Source organism: Athene noctua, chromosome 8 (assembly GCF_965140245.1).
Source record: "Athene noctua chromosome 8, bAthNoc1.hap1.1, whole genome shotgun sequence".
NCBI lineage: Eukaryota > Metazoa > Chordata > Aves > Strigiformes > Strigidae > Athene > Athene noctua.
Window position 1 is genome coordinate 1,025,180 of NC_134044.1, and position 14,886 is coordinate 1,040,065.

At 60.0% G+C, this 14,886-nt stretch overlaps 1 protein-coding gene across 1 annotated transcript; it reads right to left on the minus strand.

The window, feature by feature from the left end:
* Positions 1–804: 804 nt before the first annotated feature.
* Positions 805–14,548, minus strand: ETV5 (ETS variant transcription factor 5). Its single transcript, XM_074911867.1, has 13 exons — positions 14,430–14,548; positions 13,757–13,893; positions 13,571–13,658; positions 13,375–13,422; positions 13,226–13,276; positions 7,936–8,065; positions 7,568–7,819; positions 5,546–5,805; positions 4,785–4,844; positions 4,244–4,312; positions 3,738–3,907; positions 2,800–2,901; positions 805–2,618 (listed from the first exon to the last, which is right to left on the minus strand). Exons 2-13 carry the CDS (start codon positions 13,799–13,801, stop codon positions 2,397–2,399), a joined length of 1,497 nt encoding a protein of 498 aa, XP_074767968.1. The 5' UTR covers positions 13,802–13,893; positions 14,430–14,548; the 3' UTR covers positions 805–2,396.
* Between the last annotated feature and the right edge of the window lie 338 nt (positions 14,549–14,886).

A 14,886-nucleotide genomic window follows, 5' to 3' on the forward strand; every position in this document is an offset into this window, starting at 1 on the left:
CTGCAGGAGAAGGGCCATGAGTGTCTCCCACAGCATCACCCACCACCCTGCACAGGGCTGTGAGCCTGTGGCCACCCCCAGCCCAGCCTGCTTTGATCAACTGAAATAAAGGCCAACACGACAGGGCAGTTCTAGGGTGTTTGAGCTTTTCTCCAGCCTGTCAGGGGAAACTCAGACCCACCAGCTGAGGCAGGCCCTCATAGAGCAGCCCTTGCTCTCCCCGCACTTCCTTCAGCCTTTTGCTGCTCCTGCTGCCCTATGGGGATTCTTCCCAGCCTAGAAATGGGGCCAGTAAGCGTTGGGGGGCCACTGCCAGGACCTCCTGAAGGGGCTTTCCTCCCTTGTTGCCAACACTGAGAGGTCCTCCCCAGCTACAGCCCTGACTGATGGCGGCCGGGGGTGGGGGTGTGCTTCCAGGGGAGAGCAAAGGGGACAGAAGCAGCAGGACACACTAGCTGAGAAACCCTTGGGAAGAGGCAACATTAAATTGCACCTCACTGGGGAGAAGCTGCCCCCATTTCAAGTGGCTCCTCTTGCTGGACATGGCTCTGTGAAAGCTGTGACGGCATCCAGACGCCAGAGCAACAGCCCCAGGCCCGGGGAGAGGGCGGGAGGGGCCAGGAGAGGACAGCCCTGCCCCAGTGACCTGGACCCATGCCTGGTCCCAGCTCCTACATACAGACAACACCTGACCCAGCACCCTGCAAGCAACAGCCCAGACCCTGGACCACTTCTACCCCCCTCAGGCACATCCAGAGGCTCCCACCCAGCCCATGGCGCCGGCAAAGCAGGGCCAGGCAACTGTGGAGGAACAGAAAGCAAGATCCTTTATTGTACACAGTACAGAATGTAATGCAGCTTTGCAGGAGATACATAGCCCTGCTCAAGTAAAGATTATTTCAAATCAGTCCTCAGATTAACCCCTTCTACACTGTAGACCTTGCCCCACCAAGGGAATGGTTAAAACCTTGTCCCTGAGGTGAGGTTCCTGCAAGCAAATGCTCCCCAGGGGTACAGGCCACTGCAGCCACTGTGGGGAGAGCAACCAAGTCTACCCAGAGTTAATCTTCATACTTTCCCGAAAAAGAATGAATCAGTCAAAAAACAACAAAAAAAAAATCCAACCAAAGCTAACTAAGGAAGAGAAAAAATTTCCTATACAGCATTTACAACAAAAACATGTAGCCAGTGGGGGTTGGGGGATAGGCAGGTATGGATATATGAGTGGTGGAGGAGTGTTAGGAGGTGCAGCAGGGAGTGGGGAGCTGGAGGGAAGCAGGGGGGGACACCCTGCTGTCCCTGCCTGCCACAGCCTTACAGCCCAGCTCCGAGGCCATGCCGAGCAGGGGAGGAGCACAGCAGAGCCGGCACCGGGGTTCAGCCCCAGCTCCCCCGGGAAAGAGGACTTGAGCGGTGAAATGGAGTGGACCAGATACTTCGGCAGCCATCCTGGGGAGGCGCGGGCACCGAGGGCTGCCCCTGCGAGCGTGCCACCGGGAAAGCCGGGGGGGATGTCCCCAGGGGCTCCGGGAACAGCAGCCAGGCTGCAAAAAATAGCTTTGCCTTAAAATACAAAAAATCTACAAAAATCAGTTTAGAAACCCTTTTTTTTTTTACCTAAAACATCAGAAGAAAAAAAAAAAAAGGGAGGGTGAGTGTGTCAGGTTCTCCTCCCCTGAAATGCAACCCTTGGCCCGCAGCCGAAGCTGGGGAGGAGTGAGAGGGGCACAGAGAGGGCCTAGGGGGTGCTGAGAAACCGTTATATCACGGGGGGGGGGGGGGGGGGGGGGGGGGGGGGGGAAGCAGGAAAGGGCAGTTTGGGAAAAAGGCAGAAGGCTCCTCAGGGTTGGGGTAGGATGCTGCGTAATCAGCCCCGGGGTGCTGGCCCAGGGGGCCCCCCCCCCCCATCCCTCCTCTGTGCAAATCAAAGCCCTTTCCACCACACAAGGCAGCTACGCAGATCGCGCTCGATGCAAAGCAGATTGTCGTGACAGTTGGCTATAGGCAGCCACGCTGGCTCAGGCCAGTCCCAGGGCGGTGCCGCAGCCCTCAGCCCTCGCCGTGCTGACGAGGAACAGGGCCTGGGTCAGAGACTGCATCTTTAGCTCCCAGCACCCCAAAACATCATGCCGAGGCTTGGCAGGAGGTGCTAGCCACAGGCAGTCCTACACACTAGCCCTTGGACAGTAAGGGTGGGAATTCAGCGGCAACACACAGAGGGCATTTTAGATTCCTCCAATTTGTGTGTGTGCGCACACGCGCGCAGTTTCTTGGTTGGGTTTTTTTTGTTTGTTTTGTTTTTCCTCTCCTTACGAACAGCAAAAAAATATTCTTTACAAAACCGTATTTGCCCAAAGTGGAGGCGCTAGTGCTCGTGGCTCTGCCGGCTGGCTGAGTCAGTACGCAAAGCCCTCCGCGTAGGGAAGGCTGCCGCAGGGATCCATCTCCAGGAGGTACGCCGGGCTGTCCTCGAAGTGCGTCAGCGGCACCGTCTCCTCCTCGGGCACCGGGCAGTCGGGCTCCGTCTTCAGGAAGGGGCGCTGGTTGTCAGGGTAGGCCATGGAGAAGAGGGCATCGGGGTCACAGACGAACTTATAGACATACCGCTCGCCGGCCACCTGTGAGGAGGAGGAGGGCATGAGAGGTACCCCGCACCTTCCCCCCACCCCAGGGAGTAACAAGCACGGCCTGACGGGTGCTGGGCCTGGCCCCCATCCTGCTGCACCCCAGGACACCGGGGTGACAGTGGGGGACGCTCACACCCTTCACACCCCCCCCAGTGGCAGCGGGGTCACTCGCCTTCTGCATGATGCCCTTCTCGTAGTAGTAGCGCAGGGAGCGGCTGAGCTTGTCGTAGTTCATGGCTGGGCGGTTCTTCTGGATGCCCCAGCGCCGTGCTACCTGGGGGGGGGAAGAGAGGTAGCAGCCATGAAAGCTCCAGTTGGGGCTCGGACCTGGATCTTCGAAGGAAATCACAACCAAAACGCAGGGCAGGGGCTCATTCGTGGGGGCCGGAGCAGCCAGGGGCGGAAGCATCCCCACAGTCCCGGAGCAGTTCCCCGCCTGCCGTGATAAAAGCTCCAGCTCCAAGTGCCGGCTGCCACAGCACCGCTACCGCCAAACCGGGGGCCGAATCAAAAGACATTTGATTAGGGGAGCCTGCCAAAAAAGCTGCTTCAAAAAACCACAATTTCCATGCACAGCCTAAGAGATATTATGGGTAATTACCCACAATGCGCAGCTCAGCACTACAGCTGCTTTCAATTACTCCCCAAACAGCTTCTTCCTCTGTGTCACCCTCCTGCAGAGCCACACGGCTCCGGCACAGCACCACGCCAGCACAGAGCCGCTGCCGGGGACCCAGGGCAGAGGATGGGAGGGAAGGACGGAGGGAGGGAGCTGTAGCCGAGCGGCAGCTCTCGGCAAGGCACGGCACAGAGGCAACGCTGGTGACCGCCAGCAGCTCTGAGAGGAGAGCATGTGCCGTGCCGAGAGGCTGCGAAGAAGATTTAAGGCCAATTTCTACGTCTCAGCGCAGACGGGAGGCTGGCTCTTCTCTCTCACCCTCAAAAGCTGCCCGGAGAGTAAAGAAATGCGTCTCATGCACGAGCATGAACTGCTGCGTAGGATCCAGCCCCGGCCCCGCACCCCCGGGCTCACCCTGCGGCTGCTCCTGGGCAGCAGCCCCCGCTTCAGCACGGCGGGTGCTGGGGCAGGACCCCCCCACCCAACTGTACCTCCTCAGGCTCAATCAGCTTGAACTCCATGCCCCGGCCGGTCCAGGCGATGAAGTGGGCATTGGCGGGGTCATCCAGGAGGGTGACCAGGAACTGCCAGAGCTGCAGGGACCCGCGCCGCTGGTAGGGAGGTCCCTCACGGTATAGGGTGGGCTCCTGCTTCACTTTACCTGCCCACACCGAGACACGGCTGGTTAAACACCCCCAGCCCTGCCACCCAGCAGGGGACACGCACAGTGACACTGGCTCGTCCCCGTGCCAGGAGCCCTTGTGCAGGATCAGGACACGGGGTCAGGGAAGGGAGAGGTGCTGGGGACAGTGCTGCAGGCTGGCAGGGCGCAGGGTGGGTGGCAGGGACGGGGCACTGCAGCGAGAGGCTGGGCAGCTCAAGAGTGCCGTGCCAGTACAGATTGGACTTGAAAGCCAGTCGCTGTGTAGCCCAGTCCCAAATCTCCCTCCAGGAGCCCTGGTCACCCCCTAGCTCTCCTCTGGGACCTGATTCTTACCCTCCAACCTCTCCGGTACCACGCACGTGTCATCAAAATACAATCGTGTGTCCTTTTCATATGAAAATCCTAGGAGGGAAAAGATCCTCAGTGAGCACAGGGCCCCTCTGCCACCCTGGCCAGACCCCAAAAAACCCCTGGCTTTGCCCAACACAGCATCAAGATCCTGTTCCCCAGCACCAAGAGCAGTCCTGTCCCCAGTTATTTCAGTGGCATCGCACCAGCTCACTGGTGGAGCACCATGCAGCTCCGTCTCCCCCATCACCCCAGGGAGCTGGGGGAACCAAAACCTTTTAAGCAGCTCTATCAGGCACGTTATCCTGGATTACAGAGCGTGGCACTGCTGTGCCCTCGCAGCATGCTCGTGGGGGCTGGCAGCTGCATGGCACAGGACTTAGTTTTAGTGGCTGTATGGATTCTGCTCGCATGTGGGCTCCCACAGGTGTTTCGGCTGGGGGGGGTTGCCTACCCCAAGGAAGAAATAGGATGGGACACACTAGGGATGCCCGGGAGCGCCAGAGGGGGCCAGGGATGCACTCACCATCATGGCTGCTGGGGAAGATGCCCCCCCTCAGGTATGAGGACTGGCAGTTAGGCACTTCTGCGAGGGAGATAAAAGTGCCATTAAGGACACATGCCCCGTGGGTCCCACCAAGTGCCTGGCAGCATCTTTTCCCCAAGCACATGCTGTAGCCCAGCCCAGGCATCTCCCTGCCCTGATGTACCCTGGGCCCGACCCCAGACCCCAACCCCAACTTGAGGGGAAAACCAGTATGATTTAGGGGGACACACTGGAATGAGCACTGGGAGCAAGGTCTAAGCCAGCTCAGATTTTCACCATGTTATTTGGGCCCCGCAGGAAGGGAGGCATTGCTGCGCCTCCCCTGCCATCTGCTCTCGGCCGTGCCACCCTCCATCCTGAGGTCAAGGTATTTTTAGGTCCTAAGGCGATTAGAAGATTTTTCCGTGATGCTGGTGGGGTCTAGCAGCCAGAAATCACAGCTGGCCCCAGGCCAGGGCTGCAGGGGGACCTGCTGGGTGCCATGGGGCACCCCAGCCTGTGGCTATGGCACAGACCACACCATATGGCCATATCCCCCCAGCTTTAGCAAGGAAAGAGGTGGGGGATGGAAAAAAAAAAAAGGGAAGAAATCATCTACTGCTGCAGGCAGCCTGGCACTGTGGAGCCCCGGCACGAGGCAGCACCCACTGCTCAAGGCTGAGCCCCACGCCCGCCATGCTGCCATGGCAGAGACGGCCCCGCTCCCCCGGAGTAACCCGCACCCCCCAGAGCGCACCCACCTGAGTCAATGCAGTAGTCCCGGGGCTCCTGCTTGATGCCCATGGGGGGCTGGAAGCTGTGGCCGGGCGGGCCAGGCAGGCCGGGGCCGCTGTGCTCATAGAGGGGGTCATGGTACTCCTGCTTGAATCCCTGAGGGGGGCGGGGGGTTGTGGGGCCGAGGGGCTCCGACAGCTGCCGGTGGTAGACAGGGCGGCTGTCCCCCGGCACCCCGGGCTGCGGCGGGAAGGGGTGGCAGGGCTCAGACAGCTGCCTCTGAAACCTGGGGGAAGGGAGAGGGCAGCAGCGTTACCAGGGAGCGGCAGGGTCAGCCCTGCCCTGTGCCACCAGATCCCACCCCAGACCAGGACCCCCGTGCAGGCTCAGTGCCCTCAGCCCAGGGTGGTTCGGGTGGCGTTGTGTCCCATCTGCAGCGGGCTGGGACAGCTCCTCAGGAGCATGGTCACCACGAGGGCTCGTCTCCTGGGGGATTCAGTGGACTGCTGGGGAGCCACGTTCCCCTCCATGCCTCCAAGCACTGGGGACCCTCCGCCAGAGGAGCGGGGTGGCACAGGGGCTGTCACCACAAAGCACTATGCGCTGCGGCACAGGGCTATCTGGGTAGGAGTGGGAAAAGGAACCAGAAAAACACCCTACAACAGTAAAATCTCCGTTAAACCAGTAAAAACTGCCCCCAGGGTGGCAGGGACAGAGCCACAAGGCCTGGGGGATGCTGCACCCAGGCGGGCACTTACACAAAGCCAAATCCACTCCACAGCTCCAGCCGGCCGCTAATCCGCCTGCACAGCTGGGATTAAACCTTGAACTCGGCAGCAGGGAGCACTATTTTCAGCTCCAGGGTGCTGTCACCACCGCCTCGAGCCCCAGCACAGTCTCTGCCGGTAGCAGTGGATAAGGGACCATCTTGAGGGGGTGCTGCCGCATCGCCTCGTCCTCCCGCACCTTGAAAGGCGATCTCTGATCTCCGCGCCCGGCTCCTCTTGGCCGGCCGTGTGCCATTTGGCTTTGTAACCGGAGCCCTCCCAGCTGCCGGGCTGGGATTACTCCATTTCCGAGCTGTGTCCCTCTGCCCTTCCTGAGTGAAACCCAAGCCCCACGCTGGCACGGTGCTTCCCGAGGGGTCGGGGCCAGCCCCCCGCATAGCTCAAAGGTCGCCCAGAGCCGAGCCCCGCTTCGCTGGGGAGGGATGCTCACCCACTGCGGGCACATCTGAAGGGTTTCTGTGGCCCCACTGTGTGGTCTTTGCCAGGTTGTCACATCCAGCCCCATGCCTGAAGGGGACAGCCCGCTGCTGGTGACACAGCGGCCGTCACCGCAGCAAAGGGCATCCAGGGGGCCACAAGAAAAGCTGGAGGTCAACTGTGACCGGTACCATGGGACCTATCCACAGCATGGCCCGGGGTGAGGCAGGGCACCAGCAAAGCCTCCAGGGATGCTGTGGTGATGGGGGACAAAGCCACAGCTTGAAGAGGAAATGGAGAGCAGGATCTCTCCATCCACAACCTCAAAATCATGGAGAAGCCATGTGATACACTGGGGAGCTCAGGATCGACCCACAGCCTGGAGGTGCTTGGGGGCAGGACAGGGATGCCTGCAGCTCCTCAGCCCCACAGGGCTCAGCTTGGATGGCAGAGAGCTGCAGCCCTGACTCAGCACTATCACCTGCCGCTGGAGGGAGAGATGCAGGCAGCAGCCTCTGCCTCCCTCACCTCTCCTGAGGGGGGAGGCAAAGGATCTGCCCAGTGTCCCTGAGGTTGGCAGGAGCAGGTCCCCGTTCACAGGGAGCTGTCTCGTGGGGACAAACAGCCACAAGACCCCAGTGGGAAACACCAAGTCTTGCCGCACTGGTTTCCACAGGCTCACAGCATCCAGTCCACGGTCTGTGACCACAAGAGGATGGTCATCCCTGTCCCCTCCCCACAGCTCAAGGACACAGATCCATCCCAAGGGAGACAAGGTCCCCAAAAACACCCACAAGATCCCAGCGCTCGCTTGGGCTGGGGCGGGGGGGCGGGAAGTCTTACCTGTGTTCTGTGGGGTATTGGTTTTCAGACATCATCTTTGGCATGTGCATGGGCGGGTGAGGTGGCCTCGGCACGGCGAAGGTCTGCTGCCTCTGCTCCTGCAGTGGGTGCGGGGCCGGGGCCGCCCCATGGGCAGCTGCCTGCACGGCTGGGCCCGGCGGCGGCAGGGCCGATCCCTGGTGCGCGGGGGACACCGGTGTGGTGGGTGGCGTTAATGGCTTGAACCCGGCGGGGGGCTTCCTGTCATAGGCACTGTGGAGGGGAGAGGGGCTGGGGGCTGACGGCCACGCCAATGAGGACACCTCAAAGTCCCCCCCACACTGTGACCCGAGGGGTCTGCAGGCAGCAGCCACCCCTGCGCTACCTACCAGCAGTTGTAGAGGCACTTGTCCCCGTAGCCGGGGCAGAGAGCCTGCTCGTGGCTGCAGGACGACAGCTCTGAGGAAGGGCTGTGCAGCTCCCGCTTGATCTTTGCCGGAGGTGGGGCATGCAGGACCACTGCAACAAGACAGAGGGGGGGATACAGGCTCACTGGTGTGGGAGAAGGCGATGGGAGGCGCCACCTCTAAGGAGCATCCCCGTGGTGCTTTTTTGGGGATCGGGTGCTGAATTACCCATCCGGGAAAATCAGGCAACCAAACCACGGCAGGATGGTGCCCCAGCAGAGCCCCAGTGTGCCAGTGGACCAAGCTGGGGTGGCAGGGCTGCTGCTGCAGGAGAGGGCAGAGCTCTCAGGGCCGGGACAGCCCCACCATCCCAGGACATTGCTCACGGAGGGGGAATTGCTCCTCACCAGGATCCAAGAGGGAAGCGTCATGGGGGCAAGAGGGGACAGAGCAAGGGCTGAGAGAGGGCAGCAGGCAGCTCGACAACAGCCGTGGGTGAGACACACCTGGGCCGGGCCAAAAGCCACTCAGCGAGGGGAGACGAGCCCGGGCACTGCAGGCAGCGGCTGCCTCCCTGAGCCCTGCGGCAGGGAACAGGGGGGCTTGACAGCCTGGAGCTCCCAGAGCTTGTGACCCACTCGCCCTCACAGGGGCACACCCAGCTCCCAATTAGCTGGCCAGAGGGTCAGCAAATGGCTAAATAGGATCCACCTCCTCCCTGGTCCTCCAAGACAACCGGGTCCCAGGGTCCCCCAACTGTATAAGTTCAAGTAGCAAACACCCCATTAAACCCAAATCCTTCCCGGCCCTCACAAGCCCACTCGCTATATATAATTTTAAACCAAGTAATATACGCTTAACCTAATTAATTTCTAAAAGCAGGCGCTCTAGGAAAGGGAAAGCGCCTCAGAGATCTTTACCTAAATAGTGCCTGCAGAGGAGAGCCAAGACTAATCGGAAGTGGAGTATTAGCTTCATGTGAAGTCTAAACACAGCCCAGCTACAGTGGAGAGGAGCAAATAGCTCCAGGACAACTGTTCACAGCTTGCCAGGTAATTAGCTGCTCCCCTAATTTGTCAAAACCTTTAAAGAGCTGCTGACTCCCCTCTCTACCCCCCCCCCCTCCCCGAAAGGGCCGGCACAGCTGGTACCAAGGGCATAAAACCCCCCGAGGAGGATTTGAAACACAAAGCCCAGCGCTGAGCCAGCAGAGCCCCCCGCACGTCTTCCACCCGCTCCCAAGCCGGATTTATCCCCTCTCCTCCTTCCCCCCCGGTGAGGTTTTGCCACTCTCAGCATTTCTGGCCTTAACGGGGGGCCGGCGTGGCGGCGGCCAAGCCCGGGCGCCCTGCGAGCCGCGGGAAGGCGAAGGGGAGCTGCCTTTGGAAGGGCTCCAGCTGCCTATTGCGGGCATGTTTCTCTCTAACAGGCTCCGTGTTGTTGGAGCGGGTTGTTTTTCCGCCAGCCATACAATGGGGTCTGGTTATTCATTGAGGGGAAAAAAAAAAAAAAAAAGTCTCCGAGCGGGCACCACCCTCCATTCACAAACAATTTGGAGCACTCCATTCATGTGGCCGGGGGAAGGAAAAAAAAAAAAATTTCCCCAGAGCTTAGCGCTGCCATTCAAGAAAAGGGAAACGAGCCTTAAGATCCTAACAGAGACCAGCTGGCCAAGCCCAGACTTTGTGCAACGTTTGGATTCCTTACACAAACACGGCGGGGCCAGCCGGCACGGCTCAGCAAGACCCGCTCTGGCCGCCAAGCTCACGGCCGGCCCGCCCGGTGGCAGGAGCCACGGGGGGCACCGGGGCCAGGGGTGCAGCTCTCGGGAGGAGGGACCTGGTTTTGGGTCCCTGGTGGCGAGCGGGGCAGGCGGCAGGAGGGTGTCCGGGGCAGGAGATGCCCTGCCCCAGCCTCAATGCCTCAAAGGCACGTGGGGCGCGTGAGCGCTTTTAACCTTTCCGGTCCTGCGCTCGGCACTGTAATTAAAAACTAAAAAAAATATATATAAAAATAGGCAAAGGGAGCTGCTCAACTACAGACAAGGCTGGAGAACACGCCTTGGCACACTCATGCCAGGACCAAGCCATGGGAGTAGCAAGCGCACCCACAGGGGCCTGAGAGCCCCTCTCTGGGCAGCTTGAGCCCCCGGGGAGGAAAGGACCCCAGGGCAGCTGTGCCCAGCCAGCAAGGTGGCACAACCAGGAGGGTAAGATGGGGGGCTCAGGTGAACCCCCTCCCTCAGTGCTGTACCACCAGCCAAGCTGGAGATGCCTCCAATGTCAACCTTCAGCCAGGAGCTCTCCCGTGGGAAAGGTGACACCCCAAAGCCATTCGGGGCCTTGAATTGCTGGTGAATCCCTTGGTGGGGGACAGGGCAGGTTGTTCCGTTGTTCCCCACCTCTGAAGAGGCTGAGCCTGCAGGACACTGGCTTTGCTGGTGGCACCCGCTGCCCAAGCCATGGGGAAGGCAACCAAACCACCATTTCCAGCCCAGGCACCGGCTGGGGACCTTGGCACCCGCTCAAGCTGTCACCTGGGAGCCGAGCTGCACGCCAGCCCCTCCATCCCCCTGCGTTACAGGACGCACCCAAGGTCACACCAGGAGAGGAGCCAGAAATAGAAGCCAGACTCCTGCTTTCCTTTGTTTAAACAATCCTTCCTCAGAAACAAACCTCCTGCTTTCATTCTGGTGTGTAAGAAACACCGCTCTGCACCCTGCCCGTGGCTTTGGCCACACCCTGCCCACGCAGGTGGCCACCAGTGCCCTGGGAGCAAACCCCTGCAAAAGGCAAAAATCCTCTTGTGGTGCTTGATCTTCCCAATATGACCCCATCGCTTCCCACTCATTTGAGCAACCGACTGAGATATAATATCGTACATTATACCCTTCTCCCCAGGACTGTGCTGCCAGCAAACCCGCACCTAGGCCCAGCCAGGGATGCAGCGCAATGGCTAGCGTGGTGAGCTCCGTGGGAGTCACCCAGGGCCTCCTCGCCTTCCAGGGAGAATGAATCTGCCACTTCTCTGGGTAGCTTATAAAGCACCAAATCTGGCCTCTCACTGCTCAGTCCAGGACACCAAGAACAACACATCCCTTATTCAGAGGAGCCCTGCTTTTCCCGTCTCTACGGCAGGATTTCTTCCCCGGTGCAGTGACCCGCTGCACGTTATGGCACTTTCCTGACAAACCCCGACTTTAAGCCTGAGTCTGCCAGGGACCTTGGCTACAGAGTTAGGAACAGCGAGTGGGCAGCAGCCGAGCTGTAGGCAGCTGCTGTGCGATGAGGGTTTCTCAGCAAGGCAAGAACGATGCCGCAGTTCGGAGCCTCTCCAAGAGTGAGCACAGCACACGTGGCGGTGTTTCCCAGGGCAGCAGGGTCAAAACCCAGCCCAGTTTGTCCCTTTTTGCTGCTGTGCTAGGGAAGCCTGGCTCTGGGAATGCTAGGACCACGGGGCAGGAGATGGAGCTGGTTTGCTCAGGATGAAAGGGAGCAGCAGCCTACAAAACTCCTGGAATCAAGTCCAACACATGTCTGCAAACATCCACAGGGACTCGGGAAGGATTTGTCTTCCCCCAGGCGCTAACAGACACTGAAGCCCAATGTGACCCCCACCCAGGAAAGCAGCACATCCCTGCTAGCAAAAGCTGGGGGCAGGCTGCACCAGATTCATCCCTCTCTTTCTTCCTACACTGCACACAGTTCCAAACCGGAGTGAAATGAGAAGATGGGGCCAGAAAGCTGTAAGATAGAGTCTCTCTCCTCTTTAAACTCTCTCCAGTGTTGGTAGGGAAGAGCCAGGTTCCCCATCCCCCTGCACCCTGGTCTGAGCACCCCCAACCCCAGCCAGCACAGCCCCTTGCACAGCAGCAAGGGAAACCTTTGCTTTCTCTCTCCAGGAAAGTTAAGGAAGGTTATTATAGTAGGGAGTCATGCAGGGAGATCTGCTTTCAAGTGACAAAGTAATTTCAACACTGGGTCTGCAGAGGCCGAGCAGGTCAGGAGAACATTTTAAGAGCCTTGACCAAATGTCTTTTTTTTTTTTTTTTTTCTTTTTTTCCCCCCCTCCTTTCCCTGCATTACCCAGAAAAGTTTGTCTCTTCTCTCTGAGCTCTTCAGGTTACAAGGAAACAAGAGACTGCCAAAAGGCACTGGAAACAGCTTCAGCTCTAAGAGCCACCCTCCCACGCACGCTGCAGTTTCTACTGCTCCAAGCAAGAGCTGCCGGGCTGCGCTAGGATGTCAACAGCCAGTTGTGTTTCTGACTCTGGGCTCGCCTTTTATCTCAGGGGAGACAAGGAAAAAAGCGCATCTGAAACTTGGGCTGTCTGGAACAGTTTAATGGCAAGCTTCCCACTCAGAAGTAATCAAAGAGCAATAATTAACATGCATTTACTGTAGGAGAAGATACCCTGCTGCATGCTGTGACAAAGCTGGAATGAAAAAATCTGTTCGACTGCAGGCTAAATTTGATTTCCTTTAAGTTCTGTGGCTGTCTGGCTCAGCAGCAAAACCCAGTCACCAAAACCAAGCTACTACTTCTGTTTGCCAGGTAACGACTCAAAACATCCTGATCCCCCCCACCCCACCCCCCCGCTTCCCCTCCAACCGAGCCCTCAACGCCAGGAGAGCCAGCGCCCGAGAGCCGTGCAAGCACCACACGCCATTAAGCGGCCCCTGCCCTCACCGCTAACCCGTTCTGGCAACGAACCGCGGCTCCGAACCAACTCTCGCTCTTATGCAATTCAAGAGGGACTGCATTTTCACTGGCCTCCTTTTAAACACGTTTGCTTGCCAGTGATTAATGCTGCTTAAAGCGGCTCAAGTTTCACCGCTCAGGTCCGCTCTTGCCAACAGTGCTGGGCCAGGACTGTAAAAAGCTCCAGAAACTGCAGAGATTGTGGCTAACCAAGGAGCCCAGCACGGGCTCTTGCTTCCACTTGAAAAGGAAAAGGAGCATTTAAGAGCATTTATAAGCAAATCAACATTACTACGAACAAGCAGTGAGTCTCAGAGGAGCCCAGAGATCAGTCAGAGCTATTTCTATGTGCCTGACTATGATTTTCCCCATTTACAAAAGACAGGACATTGCAAGTTTCATCTTGATGAACCCAAACCACATGCTTTCTCCCAAAAGTCTGTGATTTCATGGTTACAGCCCCAACAACAACCGTTTTCCCAAAGAAGCAGCTCCAAACACAGCACGAGGTTTTGCACAGGCACCCAAACAATTCCCCTCCAGAGAATGAAAACCCAGAACAATCACTTACAGTTGTCAGACTGGAAATCTGGGACAAATTGTTCGTCATCAGGGACCTGAGCTAAAAAAACAAACAAAAAAGTGGTTTTATGGCATTTTCAGTCCTCAAAAAGCTCACAGAGAGATTTTACATGGCAAAAGGCGGAGGTGAAAACTTGCCTTCAGCTAGCCAGGCCTCTTGGAGCTGGCTGAGATCCTGGAAGAGCTCTGGAACAGAGTGAAAGACTTATGTGCTCCACAGAAGAATAAAACTGCCATTATTCACAGGATTATTTCTAAACCAACGAGTGCGAGGAGAGTGGGTCTTGCGGGGCCACAGCGAGGCCACGGCTGCCCGGGCCCCAGCCCTGCCTACCTTCCGAGTCGTGGGCCAGGTCGGTCTCTAAAAACTTCCTTTTCCTATCGGACCCCGGCCGGCCTCGGCCCTCCTCTGCGCAGGACTTCTGCAAGGAGCAGGGTGAGAGCGAGCGCTGCACTCCCCAAGGACAGAGGGGTGCCCAACAGGGGGTGGGGAAGGGCGGGGGGCACTGGGCAAACTTACCCCGGGGCCCATGAAGGGAACCTGCTGGTCGTAGAAGCCGTCCATGGTGCGGGGGAGGCGGGCAGTGCCCCCGGCCCGCTCAGCATCGACGCCGGCCCGGGAAGGGGGGTCCCGCCCGGGCTCCGGCAGGTGCGCGGCTGCGGGGGGGGGGAGGGGAGGGAGGAGGTCAGGATCAGGCCCTGGCCCCTGTCGGCCCCGGGGCTGGCTCGGTGCGGGGCCGCTGAGCCTCCCCGGGGAGCCGACCCCGCTTCTGCCGTGGCGGGTCGCAGGCCCCCAGTTCGTGATATCACCCGATTTCTATAGAAACGGCCGTGACATCACGCGCGGCGGGAGCAGGAGGAGCAGGCAGGGCCGGCACCGCGCACCCCCCTCGCCCGGCCTGGCCCAGCCCGGCCGCCGCCGCCTCCCTCCGCCCCTGCCGGTGCTCGGCGCTGCAGGGCCGGGCCGCGCCGCAGCGGGGCCCGTTCCCACGCCGCCCTGCGCGCCCCATTCATAAACTCCGCCCTCCCCCTCCACCCGCCGCCCCCCCCTCCTCTCCCTTCCCTTCCCTTCCCCCGCGCGCGCGCGCGCTCGCGCGCGCCCCCCGCCATTCACACCGCGCGGCCCGCGCCATTCATAAACACCGCCCCCGCCCCCCGGGCCGCGCTGCGCCCCGCCGCCAGGCCCCGCGTACCCGGCCGGGGCGCTGCGGGCTCGGGCCGCGGCTCGGGCTCAGCCGCAGCGGGGCGAGCCGGGACCGGAGGGGCCGGGGAAGGCGGCGCCGCTCCGCGCCCGGGCACCGCGCTGCCGCTCTGCGCCGGCCCGCAGCCCCCGAGCCAGCGGCCTCCGCCGCGCCCCGCCCCGCGCCGCTTGTTTACCCTCCGCGCCGGCCAATGGGAAGCCGCCGCCCGGCCGCTCGCGCCGTCTGATTGGCTGCAGCGCCGCTGCGCGCCCGCCCGCGCGCCGCTCCGCCGAGCACCATTGAGGCCGGCTGGGTGGGCGGGGGCGACGACAGCCAATGGGAGAGGCTTGATTTGCATGGCTCCGCCCAGAACGTTTTTCATTCATAAAAAAATAGAAGGGGGAAGAGGCGAGCGAGTGGGGCCGGGCAGCGCAGGATTTAAAGGGGCCGCGGCCCTCTCGCAGGAGAC

Bases quoted from the DNA above. Each gene is read 5' to 3' on its own strand.
- ETV5 (XM_074911867.1), bottom strand. From the start codon at position 13,801: ATGGACGGCTTCTACGACCAGCAGGTTCCCTTCATGGGCCCCGGG. The intron at 4,845-5,545 runs GTGGGTGCGCTC...TCTCCCTCGCAG, and splicing joins GGACTACTGCATTGACTCAG to AAGTGCCTAACTGCCAGTCC. The intron at 4,313-4,784 runs GTGAGTGCATCC...TTTCCCTCCTAG, and splicing joins CTTCCCCAGCAGCCATGATG to GATTTTCATATGAAAAGGAC.